Source organism: Lampetra planeri, chromosome 23 (assembly GCF_965212315.1).
Source record: "Lampetra planeri chromosome 23, kcLamPlan1.2.h2, whole genome shotgun sequence".
NCBI classification, from domain to species: Eukaryota; Metazoa; Chordata; class Hyperoartia; order Petromyzontiformes; family Petromyzontidae; genus Lampetra; species Lampetra planeri.
Window position 1 is genome coordinate 9691375 of NC_136129.1, and position 15196 is coordinate 9706570.

A 15196-nucleotide genomic window follows, 5' to 3' on the forward strand; every position below is an offset into this window, starting at 1 on the left:
ACTGGACATCTGTGACGAAGAGCTTTATAGCTCATCGGATTCCTCCAGGATGAATAAACATTCTGTCTCGCACACCCCGCGTCGTTCAGCCTTTGGGGGGGGGGGGCGCAGTTCCTCCGGGGTGGTCATTACCCACACTGCACCACGGAGCAATTCAATTAGACTCGATGTCTTTGGTGCAGAGGTGGGGGTGGGTGGTAGTGGTGGTGGGTGGTGGTGGGGGGTAGGGTGGGTGGTAGGGTGGGTGGTGGGGGGTTGTGGCGGGTGGTGGGGGTGGGTGGTGGTGGGGGAAACAGACCCAGATTTATAGAGGGCGATGTACCAAACCATTTCGGAATTGAATCATTCGTCAAATCTAGTGACAGAAACAAGCAAACGCATTCACACACGTACGTACGATGCTTGACGTGTCCATATTTAGCGCGACGTGGTCAACCCAACCCCTGACTCTGTACCTAACCCTCAACCCCACTGGCATTTAAATCCTCATTTAAAAAAAAGAATATATGCTTTTGTTCGCTCCACGTTTAACCCGTGCTGTCAGTCGCTCAACCCGCCGGTCTTCAGCCTCGCTCAGACAGGAGGGAAACCTGCGGCAACCAAGCCTCGTCTCCCATGCGAGTGCAAGGCACCCGCCGCAGCCGCTGCGTTGACCGCAACCAGCTCCAAGCGAGGGGACGGAGCCAGCCATTTCCCCCCGTGCGTCCGTGCCCAGAGCGAACAACAACAACGACAATGACGCCTGCAGGCGTTTGGGCACCCTTCTTAGCGGTCGCCCCGCCAACACGGAACCACTCGGCCTCTCAGCCGCAACTAAATTCCCTCCCCGCTGCTCTTAGCCCCCGTCCCACCAGCACGCCACCCCCCGCCACCCAGCCCACGGCTTCATACTCAGAATCTGTATCTATTCTGGAGGGATCCGAGGAGCTACAGAGCTCCGTTTCACAGATGTCAAGCTCTGATTGCTGCTCGCTGACTTCATCCTGGTGGAGAGGGGGCGGGAGGGTGCAGGGAGGGCTGGCGCTGTACGAGGGCCCAAGCTGCTGCCCCCCCCCCTCTCTCGACGACTCGCCTACGTCACAAAGACAGTCGCACGCACGCGGCCACAAAGACAAAGATCCCCCGTGTAGCCTTCACAGACTGCTGGGTCATCGCATCTTAACAATACTCGGCAAAGCTTTCATTTCCAGTAACGTACAGTGTGTTTATTGTACATTTAAGCAGAATCATCCGTAACGTACTAAATTCGAATTTGTCATTCGATCTCCGTTGTATTCCACAGCACGTGTGTAAGCCAGACCACCCTTGTAAATCAGTAGGCATTGTCACGTGCCTCAATGGGCCCGTGTTCCCTCGGCGCCGGCTCAATAAATGACACCACCGCTGCTATACCGACCACAGTGCAAGTACCCTGTTGGGAATACTTTACTACCCAACAATAAATATTATTTTCAAGCAACAATTGGCATCGCCATCATGGCCAAACATTAGCGATGTAGCGGGCCGACACTGATGGATAATTGCGGACAAGAGATACAAAAAAATAATTGGGATGGGCAATTTATCTTTTATTTTGTCCAGCCTTAACCATGACACGGGAACGCATCGTTCATATCGAAATAACGATTACAAAAACCGCGCGCGCGCACATACACACAACAACAAACACAGGCGTGCCTCTGGGCCGGACTCTGTAATTGAATGATGAGGCAATAAGCATCACAGGGGGATTGATGGTGGTCTGTTTGCATCAAGCCCTGCAGAGAAAAGTGGCGGGGGGGTGGGAAGCCCGCGTCACGATCATGCAGATATCTCCCGCGGTGCGATATGCGGGGTAGTGGTGGCGTCACGGTGGCTAGATGTTAGCTCTCTCGCCTGGTATGCAGGAGGTTCGTGGGTTCGGTCCCGACCCTGCTGTATATTTGGAGCCTCTCTACCCGTGATCACGTGGAGTATTCTCCGGGTCCTCCGGTTTTCCCTTCGGCGTTTAGAATCAACGTGCATTGAGTATTTGGCTGCAATACATTTCCACGTGAAAAGCCACTTCGTTGAGCTATCAGTTGTGGCCAGGTCGCTTCTGAAGAGCTATACAGCTCAGTGGGCCTTACCTGGTCAAATCAAAAAATAGTTTAGTTTGTTGATCGCGGGTTTCAACACGTGGGTTCAAAGGTCGAATCTGAAGCACGCCGTTCGGACAGACGCACGTTACCGTGAGCTGAGCGATAAAGGACGGTTTCCCCCGTTTAAAGTGTTTTGGATTTTTCATGGCCAATCGGATTATTCGTGTTCCGCACCAATGTATCCTGTCTTCGCACTCGCAAGTGACGGCGGCAGATTCCGATTCTACGTCACATCTCGATTGAGCAATATTTTTTCAACTTGTAACGTGGAAGTGATGCCACTTCCTGTAACGGTCATGTTTTCTGATCGATTCAACATTTTTTTAGCATACATTTTGTACGTCTAGGCCACGATTTTTATATCCAAAACTGGTACTTGAAATTAATACGAAAAAATAATCTGCAAGACATCTCTAACCAATACGGATGCATCGTTCCACGCCTGGCACAGAGACGCACCGTGAACATCCACGCTCTACCAAGGTCCACAACGTGGAACAATTAACCACAACAGAGATAGCATAGCCAGCCATCATCTATCTACTGCTGGATAAAGATCGCCCCCACCACCCCCTGAAGTCGTCACCTTCTCTCGGTCTCACAGAACAGCAATCCCATCGGTGCGCACGGGCTCAACTCATCCGCTCCATCTCCGTGGTAGCCGTCCTCGGGAGCGCGGTTCGCTCCTTGGGTTGCCACTCCCGTCGCTAGCCCCAGCCAATGTCCACCGTCCCTTGTCGCGTTGAGTCCCCATGCCAGCTATGCCATGCAGAATCGGTTATGAATTATTGCAATGCTAACTGTACAATACAGATGCAAGTCAGCAAATGATATCTGTCCCTACACGACTACAACTGCAAAAGTTAACCAAAGGCAATGATGACTCTACGTCAGTTATATTCATAAAACACCACGCTATGGGAGCGGTGGTGCAGCGGTTAGCGCAGTAGGCTATGAACCTGGCAACCCGAGTTTGATCTCTGGCGACCGTCACTGATATCAGTGAAGTTAGACCCGAGCCAGTCCTGGGTCATCCACCCACCCCCCCTCCCAATCCACCACATCCCACAGCGACCAGTATGGTGAAGTATGGTTCAAGCCCCCGTCACCGACATGTCATAGAGAATGGGCCTTTCATTGGTCAGCTGATTGACAAGGGGCAGCACATTTTTTATTTTGTGGAGTATCTTGGAAAAACGTGACAAATCATTGTTATATTTTTTTAAACATAACTCATGCTGGCTTCATTGAAACAATCGATGAACCACGTTTTATTATTTAAAAAATGTACGCGCTCAATTCTGAACGCATTTGATCATTCACACGGTTGGCCCACTTTTCTCCTCCCGCTCAACCCAACCAGCCACTCTCTCTGTACAATGAGCGTTTGTGGATCATCGTTGGGTTTTTTTTCTTCCCCCAAGGACACTGCCCCCCCCCCCACCTTAAAATTCGCAGCTCCCGGTTCACTGGACCAAGGCAAACTGGGCTTTCGCATGTAAATAGCAGGTGAGCGACAAGTAAGAAGAAAAATAATGCAAAAGGAATTTCCTACATCGTCAGTAAATAACAAAAAACAAAAAGATGTGTAGGGTGCACGGAGGGCAGAAGGAGTGTGGGCAGGGAGGGATAACGGTGCCCGAGATCTCATCCGGAGCAGCCCCGACACCCGCAGTGAACGCACTCGACGATCTTGCCCTGCACCACACGGGCACCGGGGGAGGAGGGGAGAGGAGAAGAGCCATTAGCATTGTTACTCCATTTGCCCCTTTTCACATTCGCACTCTATTTGTGTTTCTCGGCAATCACACACTCGTGAGATGACGGAATCGCCATCCGGAACTCTGGAAGGTGACTTCAGAGAAACTGCTTCCCAGGTCACTTCGATTGTCTCGTATCCACACGCGGTGGCACTACTGCCTACTCACGTGGCCTCCTAGAGAAGAGGTGTTCATCAGCACACGGGCCTTGGTGCGCGTGGGTCCAAAGGCGTGCAACCTCATTTTGTGTGAAGGGTCCTTTCCAAGGTGCACGTGTCGACTGCGTTATTTGTAGGCTCTGACCTGTGTGACCCCATCACTGAGTGGGCCCTGACCAGCGTGACCCCATAAGGGAGTGGATCCCTCCGAGTGTGAGTACCTGGTGCGACGTGTGAACATCGCCACTGGGGAGACAAAGGTGGTCAGGTGTGGCACTGGCCACCCCGTCGTGTGCTGTGCCGGCCTTCATGATGCTCGAGTCTGTTAAGGCTGCGAGGGGGATCTTTGTCTCTGTGTGTTTGCGAGTGTCTCCTGTGTGTTTGGGCCCTGGGCTGGAGGGCCCCTCTCGGGAGGGCGAGGGGGGTAGAGGGGGTAGGGGGGGTAGGGGGGGGGATCACCTCCTCCAGCTTGGCCTTGGGGACGCGGCAGATACAGTTGGTGCCGAAGTTTGTGTCGCGCGTTTGGATGCAGCGCAGGCAGCAGAGGTTCTCGTAGCCCGGCTTCTTCCACTTGGCGATGAGACTGGCGTCGGCGTAGCCCTCCTTCACGCAGTAATCGTACAGCTCTACGCGTGGACACACACAAAGACAAACCGTCCCCCCGTATAGCATTAACAGACGACCTTCATAAGTGCTTCGCGAGCACTTGACCCCAGCCAACGCATCCTTGCCTGCCGGAAAAGCTCACCGATGGGACTTTGCCCACATCTTTCAAGGATTTGTGAGCTCCTCACACAATCCAGCCTGCAGGTTAAACCCAGGATGGATCGTCGGCAGGCCAGCCTAACTACCGCTAGCACACACATGCACACACTCAAAAGATAAAGACACACTTGGCCATACACACACACACATGCGCACGTGCACAGACAACGATCCCTTGTGAATACGCACAGGCTGTATGTAGGGGGGGGGGCAGTGCTGTGGGGAGGCATTCAATGAAGACACGTGGGCTGACACAAGGGGCGCGTGCATTGCTCTCGTCCCTGCTGCGCACCTCTGCTGATGGCGTGCCTCTTGTAGAAGAGGTCAAAGATGTAGCGCGACTTCTGGTGGTGGATCCGGAAGATCGGCCACAGCGCCTCCACCTTCCGCTTCCCTTCGTGCGGCTCCGTCTCAGCTGAGGGGGGACACGCGGGGGGGGGGGGCAGGACGGGCTTAACGAGGTGACGGCGTTAACGAGGCGACGACGTTAACGACGCCGGCGTTGACCGTAGCCACTGCTCCGCTTCACAGTGAAGGACCTCCGATTAGCACGGTTGGCTACGTACGGTGCAAAATAAGTTCAACATACAAAAAGTACATGGACGTTAAATATCCCGTCACGCGATTCGAGAAAGTAAAGGCCAAGCGTGCCGGCGTCACGGTCCAATTGTCAAAAAAATACTTACGAGCAAAATCTCTTAAATAATTTGGAGTAAAATCTCTTATATAATTTGGTACAAAAAACCAACCAACATTGCCCCCTACTGGGCTGCTATATTCGTCTGTGAAATAGCGACATCGTGACCGCCTTGTGCTGTAAGAATCACGCCGATGCCAAATGTACCAATTATAAACGTGGCCAGGATTTAAGGTCGCAACCCTCACCCAAGCCGAACTCTACGGCCCTGACCTAACCAAGACCACCGACCGAACTCTGAATCTGTCTCAAGCCCGAACCCTGACCTCTGATCACAACCTCGGCCTCATTTCAGCCCAGTGCCCTAACCCTGACGCGGTCTCTCGTCCCTCGTTAACAGCAGTCGTGCTGTGACGGTTCCACCTGAAGACGGAAGCTTGTGTTGCCTCCGAAACGTCGTAATTTTTATTTTATTTTACTTTTATTAATTTTAATTTTTTACCTACGTGACTTTACCGAAATAACCTAAGAATATGAATCCTTGCAGTCACGAAAGCTTCAAATCTAGAAGCAACCACGTGAGCCAGGCAGCAGCCGTATCGGGGACGCGGAGAAGTTAAACAATGAGGCGTGGAGGCACCACGCACCTTCCCTCATCTTCTGGTCCAGCTCGTCCAGCGTGGGCTCGATCAGCTCCCAGCCATCGGGCGGCGGCTTCCGGCTCCTCTTCACCTTGGGCATCGCGACTCTGACGGGGAAGGAGAAGAGCAAACACATGGGGCTGGGATCTGGGCTCCCAGAGACCTGGGGTACTGGGACGCTGGTAGTTTAGAAATCTGGCTCATGGTGTCCTAGCAATTTGGGGTACTAGGAACCTGGTATCATGGACACGTGGAGTCTAGCAATCTGGGATACCTAGAAGCTGGTATTCTGGGATACCTGGAGTCCTAGCAATCTGGGGTACGTGGAAGCTGGTATCTTAGAAATATGGGTCATGGTGTCCTAGCAATTTGGGGTACTGGGAACCTGGCATCATGGACACCTGGAGTCGAGCAATCTGGGATACCTAGAAGCTGGTATTCTGGGATACCTGGAAGCTGGTATCTTAGGAATCTGGGACAAGGTGTGCTAGCAATCTGGGGTATTGGGAATCTGGTATCCTGGGAGTCTGGGACATGGGCTCATAGAAATCTAGGAACCTGGTATCCTGGGAATCTGGATCCCCGTGCCCTGGAAATCTGGGGTACTGTGAAGTTGGTTTCCTAGGAATCTGTGACCCGGGGTCCTCGCAATCTGGGGCGACTTAGAATCTGGTATGATATTAATCTGGCGGGTCCTATGAATCTTAGATCCTAGGGAGAAAAGACCCGAGTTCTGCAACCTGAATAATCAGGTGTCCTAGGTACTGGAGGTCTGAGCAATCTGGGACACGGGTCCTACTAATCTTCGCTGATATGAATCCGGGGTCCTATGAAAGGGGGTCCCGGGGAGGGTGGCGGGGAGAGTGTCCAACAGAGCGATGGGACCGTGGCGCCTAGGAAACTGCGGTCCTGGCAGTCCGAGGCCTGTGACCCGAGACGCGAGGTTCTGTGTCGCCGAGAGGGCTCCCGGTGCCCCCGGGAAGCCGTGGACCCGAGACGGCTGGGCAGCCAACGCCAGGAGCCGACGGCCCTCGGGAGTAGCGTCTGGCCTCTACGCCCACGGGAACTTAGGTAGGCGAGAAGCTTCGGGTACCTGCGACCTGAGGACAACCAGGAACGGATGAAGCGATGAGCCGAAACCCGCGCGCAGTTCGACTTCTCGCGAATTCGCTCCGTCTCGTGTCCGGCCCTGCTGGGTTACTTCCGGGGGTCACCGAGACATTATTATTATTATTTTACAATTAATAAGGATTAATATGTTAAACCCACGCCGCTGAGCGATATCACGAATTGTGGTGTTGTACACTTTATCGCATCGCTGCGGTATAAAGTATTTTAGATTAAAAAAAAAACCTCGTGGAGACCTCGGGGTGTGACCCGGAAGAGCTCGGCTCCGGCGGCAAGCGGCAAGACGCGGGGTTCAAGATGCCGCGAGGTGATGCCAGCTTCTCCCCGTCCGCCTCGCCTGCTCGCTCATCCTCCTCCTCCACCTCGTCGTCTCTCCCCTCCTCGCCTCTCACCTCCTCAGCCACAATCTCCACCTCCTCCCCGCGGGGCTTCTGCACCCCCGCACCCCACGGCCTAGCGCTCCGTACCGCGTTGTGCAGCCTCGGTCTCGCCTGGATTCTCCCCGGGGTTTAGTCTCCCCCCACCCCCACCGCCCTCGGTGTCGTGGCCCGGGCGGTGGCGGCAATGGTCGTGAAATTTTTTATTGTTGGGATAATTTGAGATGTATTTTAATTGTGATTGTCGTTATGTGGTGTTGGTGATGATGATGGTGGTGCTGCAGTTTTTGTTGTTGAGATCTCTTGAGATGCATTTGTAACTGCATTTAGATGCTTCAGATACCACAATTGTGCTTGCGGTGATGATTGTGGTTGCGGGTGGTGTGTTCTAGTTAGTTGGAGGTGGTGTGATGTTGGTATGGTGGTGGTATGATGGTTATGGTGAGGTGGATGTGGTGATGGTGATATGGTGTTGGTGTGGTGATGTTGATATGGTGGTGTTACGTGATTGGGGTGTTATGATGGTTGTGGTGAGGTGGTTATGAGGTGGATGTGTTGATGGTGATATGGTGGTGGTGTTGATGGTGTGGTGGCGTTGTGGTGACGGCATATGGGTTTTTGTATTTAGAGTGGCCGAGTACGCGCTGAGTGACTGATCAAGCATTGCAGTCGACTGTGGGAAGGTCCCAGATGGTGGCCGTGGGTCATGGTATTTGTAACCCAGCAGGGAACATACCCCTACAATTTCTAATCCATAACCCCAACTCCATCCCCAACCCTAATTCCAAGTCCATATCCCGAGCATTAAACCTAAACCCCATAGCGACCCAGTCTCCTTACCTGCTGCCATTAATAAACCCTAACCATAACCTATTCTTAACCCTTTTTCCCACCGTAACATTAAGCAATTTAGCAAACCCCACTGCACCATGAATAAAATACATTCAACTGAGAAATTGCTGGAGTAAAGTAATGCATATTCAAATTACTTATTTGAGGTGTGTAATTTAGATATTCATTTTACGCGACGAATATCATACAATTATATATTGAATTACATGTTTAAATATTGCACATCTCTGCCGGCCAACCCTAACCATAATCGTAATATAACCCATTATATTCACCCCAACAATAATGTTGACTCAAAATCGTATTCGATTATCCGACACAAACCCCCTACACCAAGTGAATTTAACCGCCTATAATGCACTGGGGCAGTCTGAATGCAGTCGGCCATCTTCTCTTCCGAGTCCCAAGTGGCTTTTCGGGAGGAATCAATAGATCCTGGGAAGAATCAATAGATCCTGGGTGATAACCTGCGGTCTCACGTCGCACTTAATTCACAGGAGCCCACTCGTCCACCCTGGGGGTTGGAGGGGGGGGGGGCTTCAGTCTGTCTGAGTGTTAACGGGTTGAAGTCACGGCTTAACCGGTGCTCAATGAGCAGTTACGCAAATTTTGCAACGTCGGTTAACGTTTAAAGACGAGCTGCTTTTTGCAACATTTGGTGTTATTTGGATTCTAATTATGGTTCCAGAAGATGTGGCCTATTCATGGAGTCGCCATTGGTTTGACACGTACACAAATCTAAATGCATGTTCGCTGTCCGAGTGCGGATACAAAAATCATTTTGCCTGACTGAGCACGTTTGACAACTTGGTGCTTAAAGAACATTTAAGGAGCGTTTCTCCCTCATCAAGAAAAGTTTAATCACAGTCCTGTTTGTATGACATACCATGCCTCAAGTAGAAATCCAATTAATTATTTTACCAATACTCTTTGGTTCTTTCGGTGTAGGTGTTAAACAGTCTGCCTCAGCAGCAGACCACGCTTTCCCACCTGATGACGGACGCTTGTGTTGCGCCCGAAACGTCTGATTTATTTTATTTTACACCTACGTGACTTTGCCGAAAGAACCAACGAGTATGGATTCCTGCATTCACGAAAGCTTCAAATCAAGATTATTTTGCCAATAATTGCCCACATCCTTAAGGTGGCTGAAATGTCCGTGGGAAGCATCGTGGAGCTGCTCAAGTGAGAGAGTGAGAACCAAACCCGATCCCTGGGGCCGTGCTCATGTCCGTGCGTTCTGTGTGAGCAGGAAGGAAAGGTGGCCATAAAGGCCGGGCCAAGCAATTCACCGACCCCGAGGAGCTCAAGAGACAGATGGAAGCGGATAAGCTCAACGTGCGTATTGTGGCAGCGGTTGCACGCTCGGCTGTGCAACTAAACTCGTGTCCCAAGCGTCGGCATTGCCACTGCGGTTTCGACCACCACTGCTTGGATACGTAGGGCTGCTTGGATACGCAGGGCTGCTTGGATACGTAGGGCTGCTTGGATACGTAGGGCTCATTGGATACGTAGGGCTGATTTGATACGTAGTGCTGCTTAGATACGCAGGGTTGCTTGGATACGTAGGGCTGCTTGGATACGTAGGGTTGTTTGGATATGGTGTGCTGCTTGGATACTTAGGGCTGCTTGGATACGTAGGGCTGCAGACAAGAGCTGCAAGCCATTCCCTGTACCCAGCTGCGTAATGGGGCAATTAAAACGTTAAGAAATGTCAACTATGACATGATGTCTACTGACTAGATGGTACAATGAGATGGACTCATCAGATGGCGTGCACGTGCTCAGTACAGCGTTGCGTTTTTGGATCGCGAGAGATGGCAGTGGCTTGGAGGCGGCCTTCATCCAGAAGTGAATGATCCAAAGCTGATGATGATTGATCCAAGGCTGATGATTGTGCGTGCGAACACGTACGTGTCCTAGGGTTGCCACCTTTCCAGTCTTGATTCTCCTTTTGAGGTAGCGGTGCTGGGAAATCTGTCTTTTGTTCAGTCGCCTAATAATAACACACCAGTCGAGACAATGCATTTGCACCTAGTTCTCCCTCCGGTCGTACTGTGAGATAGCCCTCTTCTTGATATGTTCTAAATTATTCTGTCTCGGAGGTGGCAACTCGAGCATGTCCCCATGTGCCTATGAACACACGTGTTCCCGTGTGTGTGCCTGTGAACGCGCATGGTCATGTGGTGTCATGTCTCAATGTGTGTATCGATGTGAACGTGTCCATGTGAAGGCGTTTATCTGTGTGTGTCTGAACGCGTGTATCCGCGTATATGTGTGTGAACTGGTGTATCCGCGTGTGTGTGAACGCGTGTATCCGCACTTGTGTTAACGCGTGTGTCTGCGCGTGTGTGTGAGCACGTGTGTGTGAACGCGTGTCTGCGAGTGTCTGCGTGTGTGTGCATATAAACTCATGTATCCGTATGTGTTAACGCGTGTATCTGCGCGTGTGTGAACGAGTGTATCCGCTTGTGTGTGAATGCGTGTATCCGCACTTGTGTTAACGCGTGTATCCTCGTGTTTGTGTTTATGAACTTGTGTCTGCGTGTGTGTGAACGCGTGTGTGTGTGTGTAAACGCGTGTCTGCGTGTGAACGCGTGTGTGAGCACGTGTGTGTGTGTTAACGTGTGTCTGCGTGTGAACGCGTGTGAACGCGTGTGTGAGCACGTGTGTGTGTGTTAAAGTGTGTCTGCGTGTGTGTGAACGCGTGTGTGTGTGTGTGTAAACGCGTGTCTGCGTGTGTCTGCGTGTGTCTGCGTGTGTCTGCGTGTGAACGCGTGTGTGAGCACGTGTGTGTGTGTTAACGTGTGTCTGCGTGTGAACGCGTGTGTGAGCACGTGTGTGTGTGTTAACGTGTGTCTGCGTGTGTCTGCGTGTGTCTGTGTGTGTGCGCACCCCCCACAGCCTCCCAGTGTGGACGGAGAGGACGGTGGGGGAGCGGCCGCGTCAGCAACGCAAGGATCCGACTCGGAATCTGAAAGCAGCGACGACGACTCGCTGGTCAGCAAACCCCTCGCTCACCGTCCCCGCTCATCCCCCCCCCCCCCCCACTAACCCTCTTAATATACAATTTCATATTTTCAAGTGCACGTTTGTACGTGCGTACCCGCGTATGTACTTACATCCGTGGGCACGTGTGTATGTGCGTGCGTGTGTGCGTTGCGCTTGCTCACTACAACGAGCAGGGCGTCGGGCGGCTAAAATGCAGCAAGCTGGCACAGTAGGATGTACAGGTGGTGCATCTGCCAGCCATCTCAGTCATCCATGGCCTGACACAAGCGCCGTGTTAATGTCACCGCCACTTTGTGGCGAATGGCAGCTGGTGTTGTGCGCGTTCACGCGTGGGGAGCGGTAGTGTGGTGGTTAGCGCACTGCGCTACGAACCCGGCGACCCGAGTTCAATTCCCCCTCGTGACCAATAACAGTGGCGGTACTTTGAGCCGGTCCTGGGCCTCCCCTAGGTCGACTCAACCTTGAAATGAGTACCTGATGCAGAGGGTAAACATGAGCACCGTGGAGATGTAGGTGGCCGGGCGTGGCACTGGCCACCTACCCCCGCTCCCCCCTCCCCGTACGCTTTGCCGGCCTTCACAGGAGCCCGCTAACAGTCTGTCAAAGTCCGCGCGGCGAGGGGGATCTTTACCTTCACGCGCGTGTTGTCCATCCACCTTCGCCAACAGCAAAAGCGTAAGGGCGTGGAGGGGCTCATCGACATAGAGAACCCCAACCGCGTGGCGCAGCGCAACAAGAAGGTGACGGACGTGACGGTGGACGATGCGGCGCCCCGGGAGCTGTCGCGCCGCGAGAGGTGAGAGTCCCTGTGGAGAGGCGAGGGTCCCTGTCGACAGGCGAGGGTCCCTGTGGAGAGGTGAGGGTCCTTGTCGACAGGCGAGGGTCACCGCGGCGACACGGCCGAGCGTCGGCGTGTTCTGGGCGCCCGACGCGGAGGTTTCGCGGTTAGGAAATCCGGCAGGCGAATTAGCGGCTCCGTTTTTCAGCAGGTTGCCTCTTGGTTAATTCCGCGGCGTGAATGAATTGACCTTTAAGATGCTACGGCAAGTCCGCGTCACTCGCAGGGGACGTTGGAGGTCTCGTGACGTCACTCTACGTCACTAGACGAAGCCTGCAGGCCATGTTGTGCTGCCCGTTAAAGTCCAGGTTTGCGAAATAAAAATAAATTACACCGCAAATGACTTGTTTTGGGTACGGCATTCATTGCCTCCTACTCCCACATCTCAGTAGGTACCCTCCTCTCAAGGTCTTGAGACGTGGGCTTTGTTTGGATGATCTAGTTTAATAATGGTAATATTTAGCATAGGGTTCTTTGAAAATAGGGTGTCATGTGAGAGCTAGTCTGTTGTATTCATTCAAACTTGGATGTGTGGGTTGTCTTCATGAACGAGTGCGACACCAGATGAGGTTCCACGTCAATACATTCCTTCGGGGTGCGTTCTAATGCCGTAATCTAGTCTTACCAGTGTAAACGCCACCGCCTCGTGTGCCGTGCCGGCCTTCACCGGCGCTCGCTGACAGAACTTTCCCCCACAGCACTGTTAAGGCTACACGTGGGGGGAGGGGGGTAATCTTTGTCCGTGCGTGCGCGCGCGTAGGGAGGAACTGGAGAAACAGCAGGCGAAGGAGCGCTACATGAAGTTGCACCTGGCAGGGAAGACGGACCAGGCCCGCGCCGACCTCGCCCGGTTGGCGATCATCCGCAAGCAACGCGAAGACGCGGCGCGGAAACGCGACGAGGACAAGAAAGGTTCGGCCACCCTCCTGTCGCCGCACGCACCACCTCCCCTCCTGCTCCTCCACCCACTCCCCCACCTCTCCCCTCCTTCTCCCCCACCTACTCTCCCGTCTCCTCCTCCACCTTCTCCCCTCCTACTCCCCCACCTCTCCCCTCCTGCTCCCCCACCTACTCTCCCATCTCCTCCTCCACCTTCTCCCCCCCTACTCCCCCACATACTCCCGTTTCCCCCACCTACCCCCACCTTCTCCCCGAATATTTCTCCCATCCCCACCCCCCATCTCCTCTCTTCTCGTCAATCCCCACCTCTTCCTCCTCTTCTCTATTCCCTCCGCCACCTCCTCCACTCCGCTCCCATCTCTTCCCAAAATCCCCAAAACTCTTATCAGGTCCCAAGTGCCGCTGCCAGCCTCCTCACCCTCACCTGGCAATGAGATGGCGTCACCCCGGCACTCCGCAATCACCCCACTTGTCCCAAATCTAATCTTGAATTAACTGCAAGATCGCACCCGCCATCTTCCACGTTTTTAAGTTGCGTTGTTTGCGTAAGAAAAGTGTAAACAAGCGACATTTACACGGCATGCATCCTGACCGTTAGATTGTAAACCGCTGCTCACACGGTTTCGTTTGCGCTGTTTTCACTCCCCCCCCCGCAGTCAAGGATGTGCCTGCGAAGGGAGGAAAGGCCTAGCAGTGAAGGCTTCGTCTGGGAAGGGGTCGGGGGAACCGGGGGGCGGGGGGGTGAGAGGGAGGGGACGACGACGGCAGAGGGGGGGGGGGGGCCTCCACACCAAGCGGAGCGACGGAGATGGAGCATGCGAGCTAGCGAACGAGCGAGGCGGCGTGTATGTGTGTGTGTGCGTGCCAGTGTGTGTGTGTGTGTGCCAGTGCGTGTGTGTGCGTGCCAGTGTGTGTGTGTGTGTGCGTGCCAGTGCGTGTGTGTGTGCGTGCCAGTGCGTGTGTGTGTGTGTGCGTGCCAGTGCGTGTGTGTGTGCGTGCCACTGTGTGTGTGTGCGTGCCACTGTGTGTGCGTGCCAGTGCGTGTGTGTGTGCCTGCCGCTGTGTGTGTGTGTGCGTGCGAGCGAGCATAGTGCCTGTTAACATGTGAGAGGACGCTCATGCAAGTGTGAGCGAGTGTCGGTGGGTTTGTGCGCGAGCAAGTGCGGAGTGTTGTTGAGCAAGTCTCTGTGAACTAGTGGGTGTGCAGGCGATTGTGCATACAAATGTACAAAAAAGAACACGCGCTCGTGTGTAAGTCTGTGTGTGCGCGCGTGTACGAGCGTGTACGAGCGTGTGCGAGCGTGTACGAGCGAGTGTGCGTGTCTGAGCGAGCACGAGCGAGGGAGTGTGATCAGACGGCACGCGCTTCGGATTCGGCGCGAGGGGTCGGCGCCGCACGTGTGCCGCGAGGTCCGGATCGAATTGAATCATCGAATTGAACAATTTTTCTGAGCGCGTGAGAGAACGGCCGAAACCCCGAAGCGGGCTGCCCCCTGGCCAACGCGCCATCGCCATCTCGGGGGCAGTCACGTGACCGGTGCCGCCACTCACACACCCCCCCCCAGCCCTCCTCGGCACCTGCCGCACTGCTTGCGAGATTTTTTTTTGCCCAAAGCATTTGTTTTAAGTTAACAAAAAATAGAAATAAAAGGAGAGCACGAAAGGCCGGCTTGGGAATTGTGAAGCGACGTAAAGGGCGCGTGAGGATCAAGTGGAATGCAGGAGGGTCGCCGCTGACGGTGTTGGTGGCGATGGTTTTGGTTGCGAGCGGTTGTCACGTTCCTCCGCGATGCCCCCCCCCACCCCCCCCTCCCCCGGGCGTGCCACGTATGTAACATGTCGTGTACGCACGGCTGATTCGGTGCGATCCTGGACCCAGCACCGGGGTTGGGTGTGCACCGACAGTCCTGTAAATTTCTCAAACTCAAAACAGCTGTCGCCTTTTAGTTTCTTTTTTCTATAACAACGCGCGTCCCTGGCAACAACACAGCGGTGGCTGCGGCCTCCG

General features: G+C 53.6%; 2 protein-coding genes across 2 annotated transcripts; one reads left to right on the plus strand and one right to left on the minus strand.

The window, feature by feature from the left end:
• Positions 1–1547: 1547 nt before the first annotated feature.
• Positions 1548–7289, minus strand: BUD31 (BUD31 spliceosome associated protein). The gene is made up of 5 exons (XM_078605192.1): positions 7175–7289; positions 6088–6188; positions 5096–5218; positions 4498–4664; positions 1548–3818 (listed from the first exon to the last, which is right to left on the minus strand). The coding sequence occupies exons 2-5, from the start codon at positions 6179–6181 to the stop codon at positions 3768–3770; spliced, it is 435 nt and encodes a 144-aa protein (XP_078461318.1). The 5' UTR covers positions 6182–6188; positions 7175–7289; the 3' UTR covers positions 1548–3767.
• A 140-nt stretch (positions 7290–7429) lies between these two features.
• PDAP1 (PDGFA associated protein 1) lies at positions 7430–13881 on the plus strand. Its single transcript, XM_078605193.1, has 6 exons — positions 7430–7516; positions 9691–9776; positions 11343–11438; positions 12119–12246; positions 13049–13200; positions 13845–13881. The coding sequence occupies exons 1-6, from the start codon at positions 7507–7509 to the stop codon at positions 13877–13879; spliced, it is 507 nt and encodes a 168-aa protein (XP_078461319.1). The 5' UTR covers positions 7430–7506; the 3' UTR covers positions 13880–13881.
• The last annotated feature ends 1315 nt before the right edge of the window (positions 13882–15196 follow it).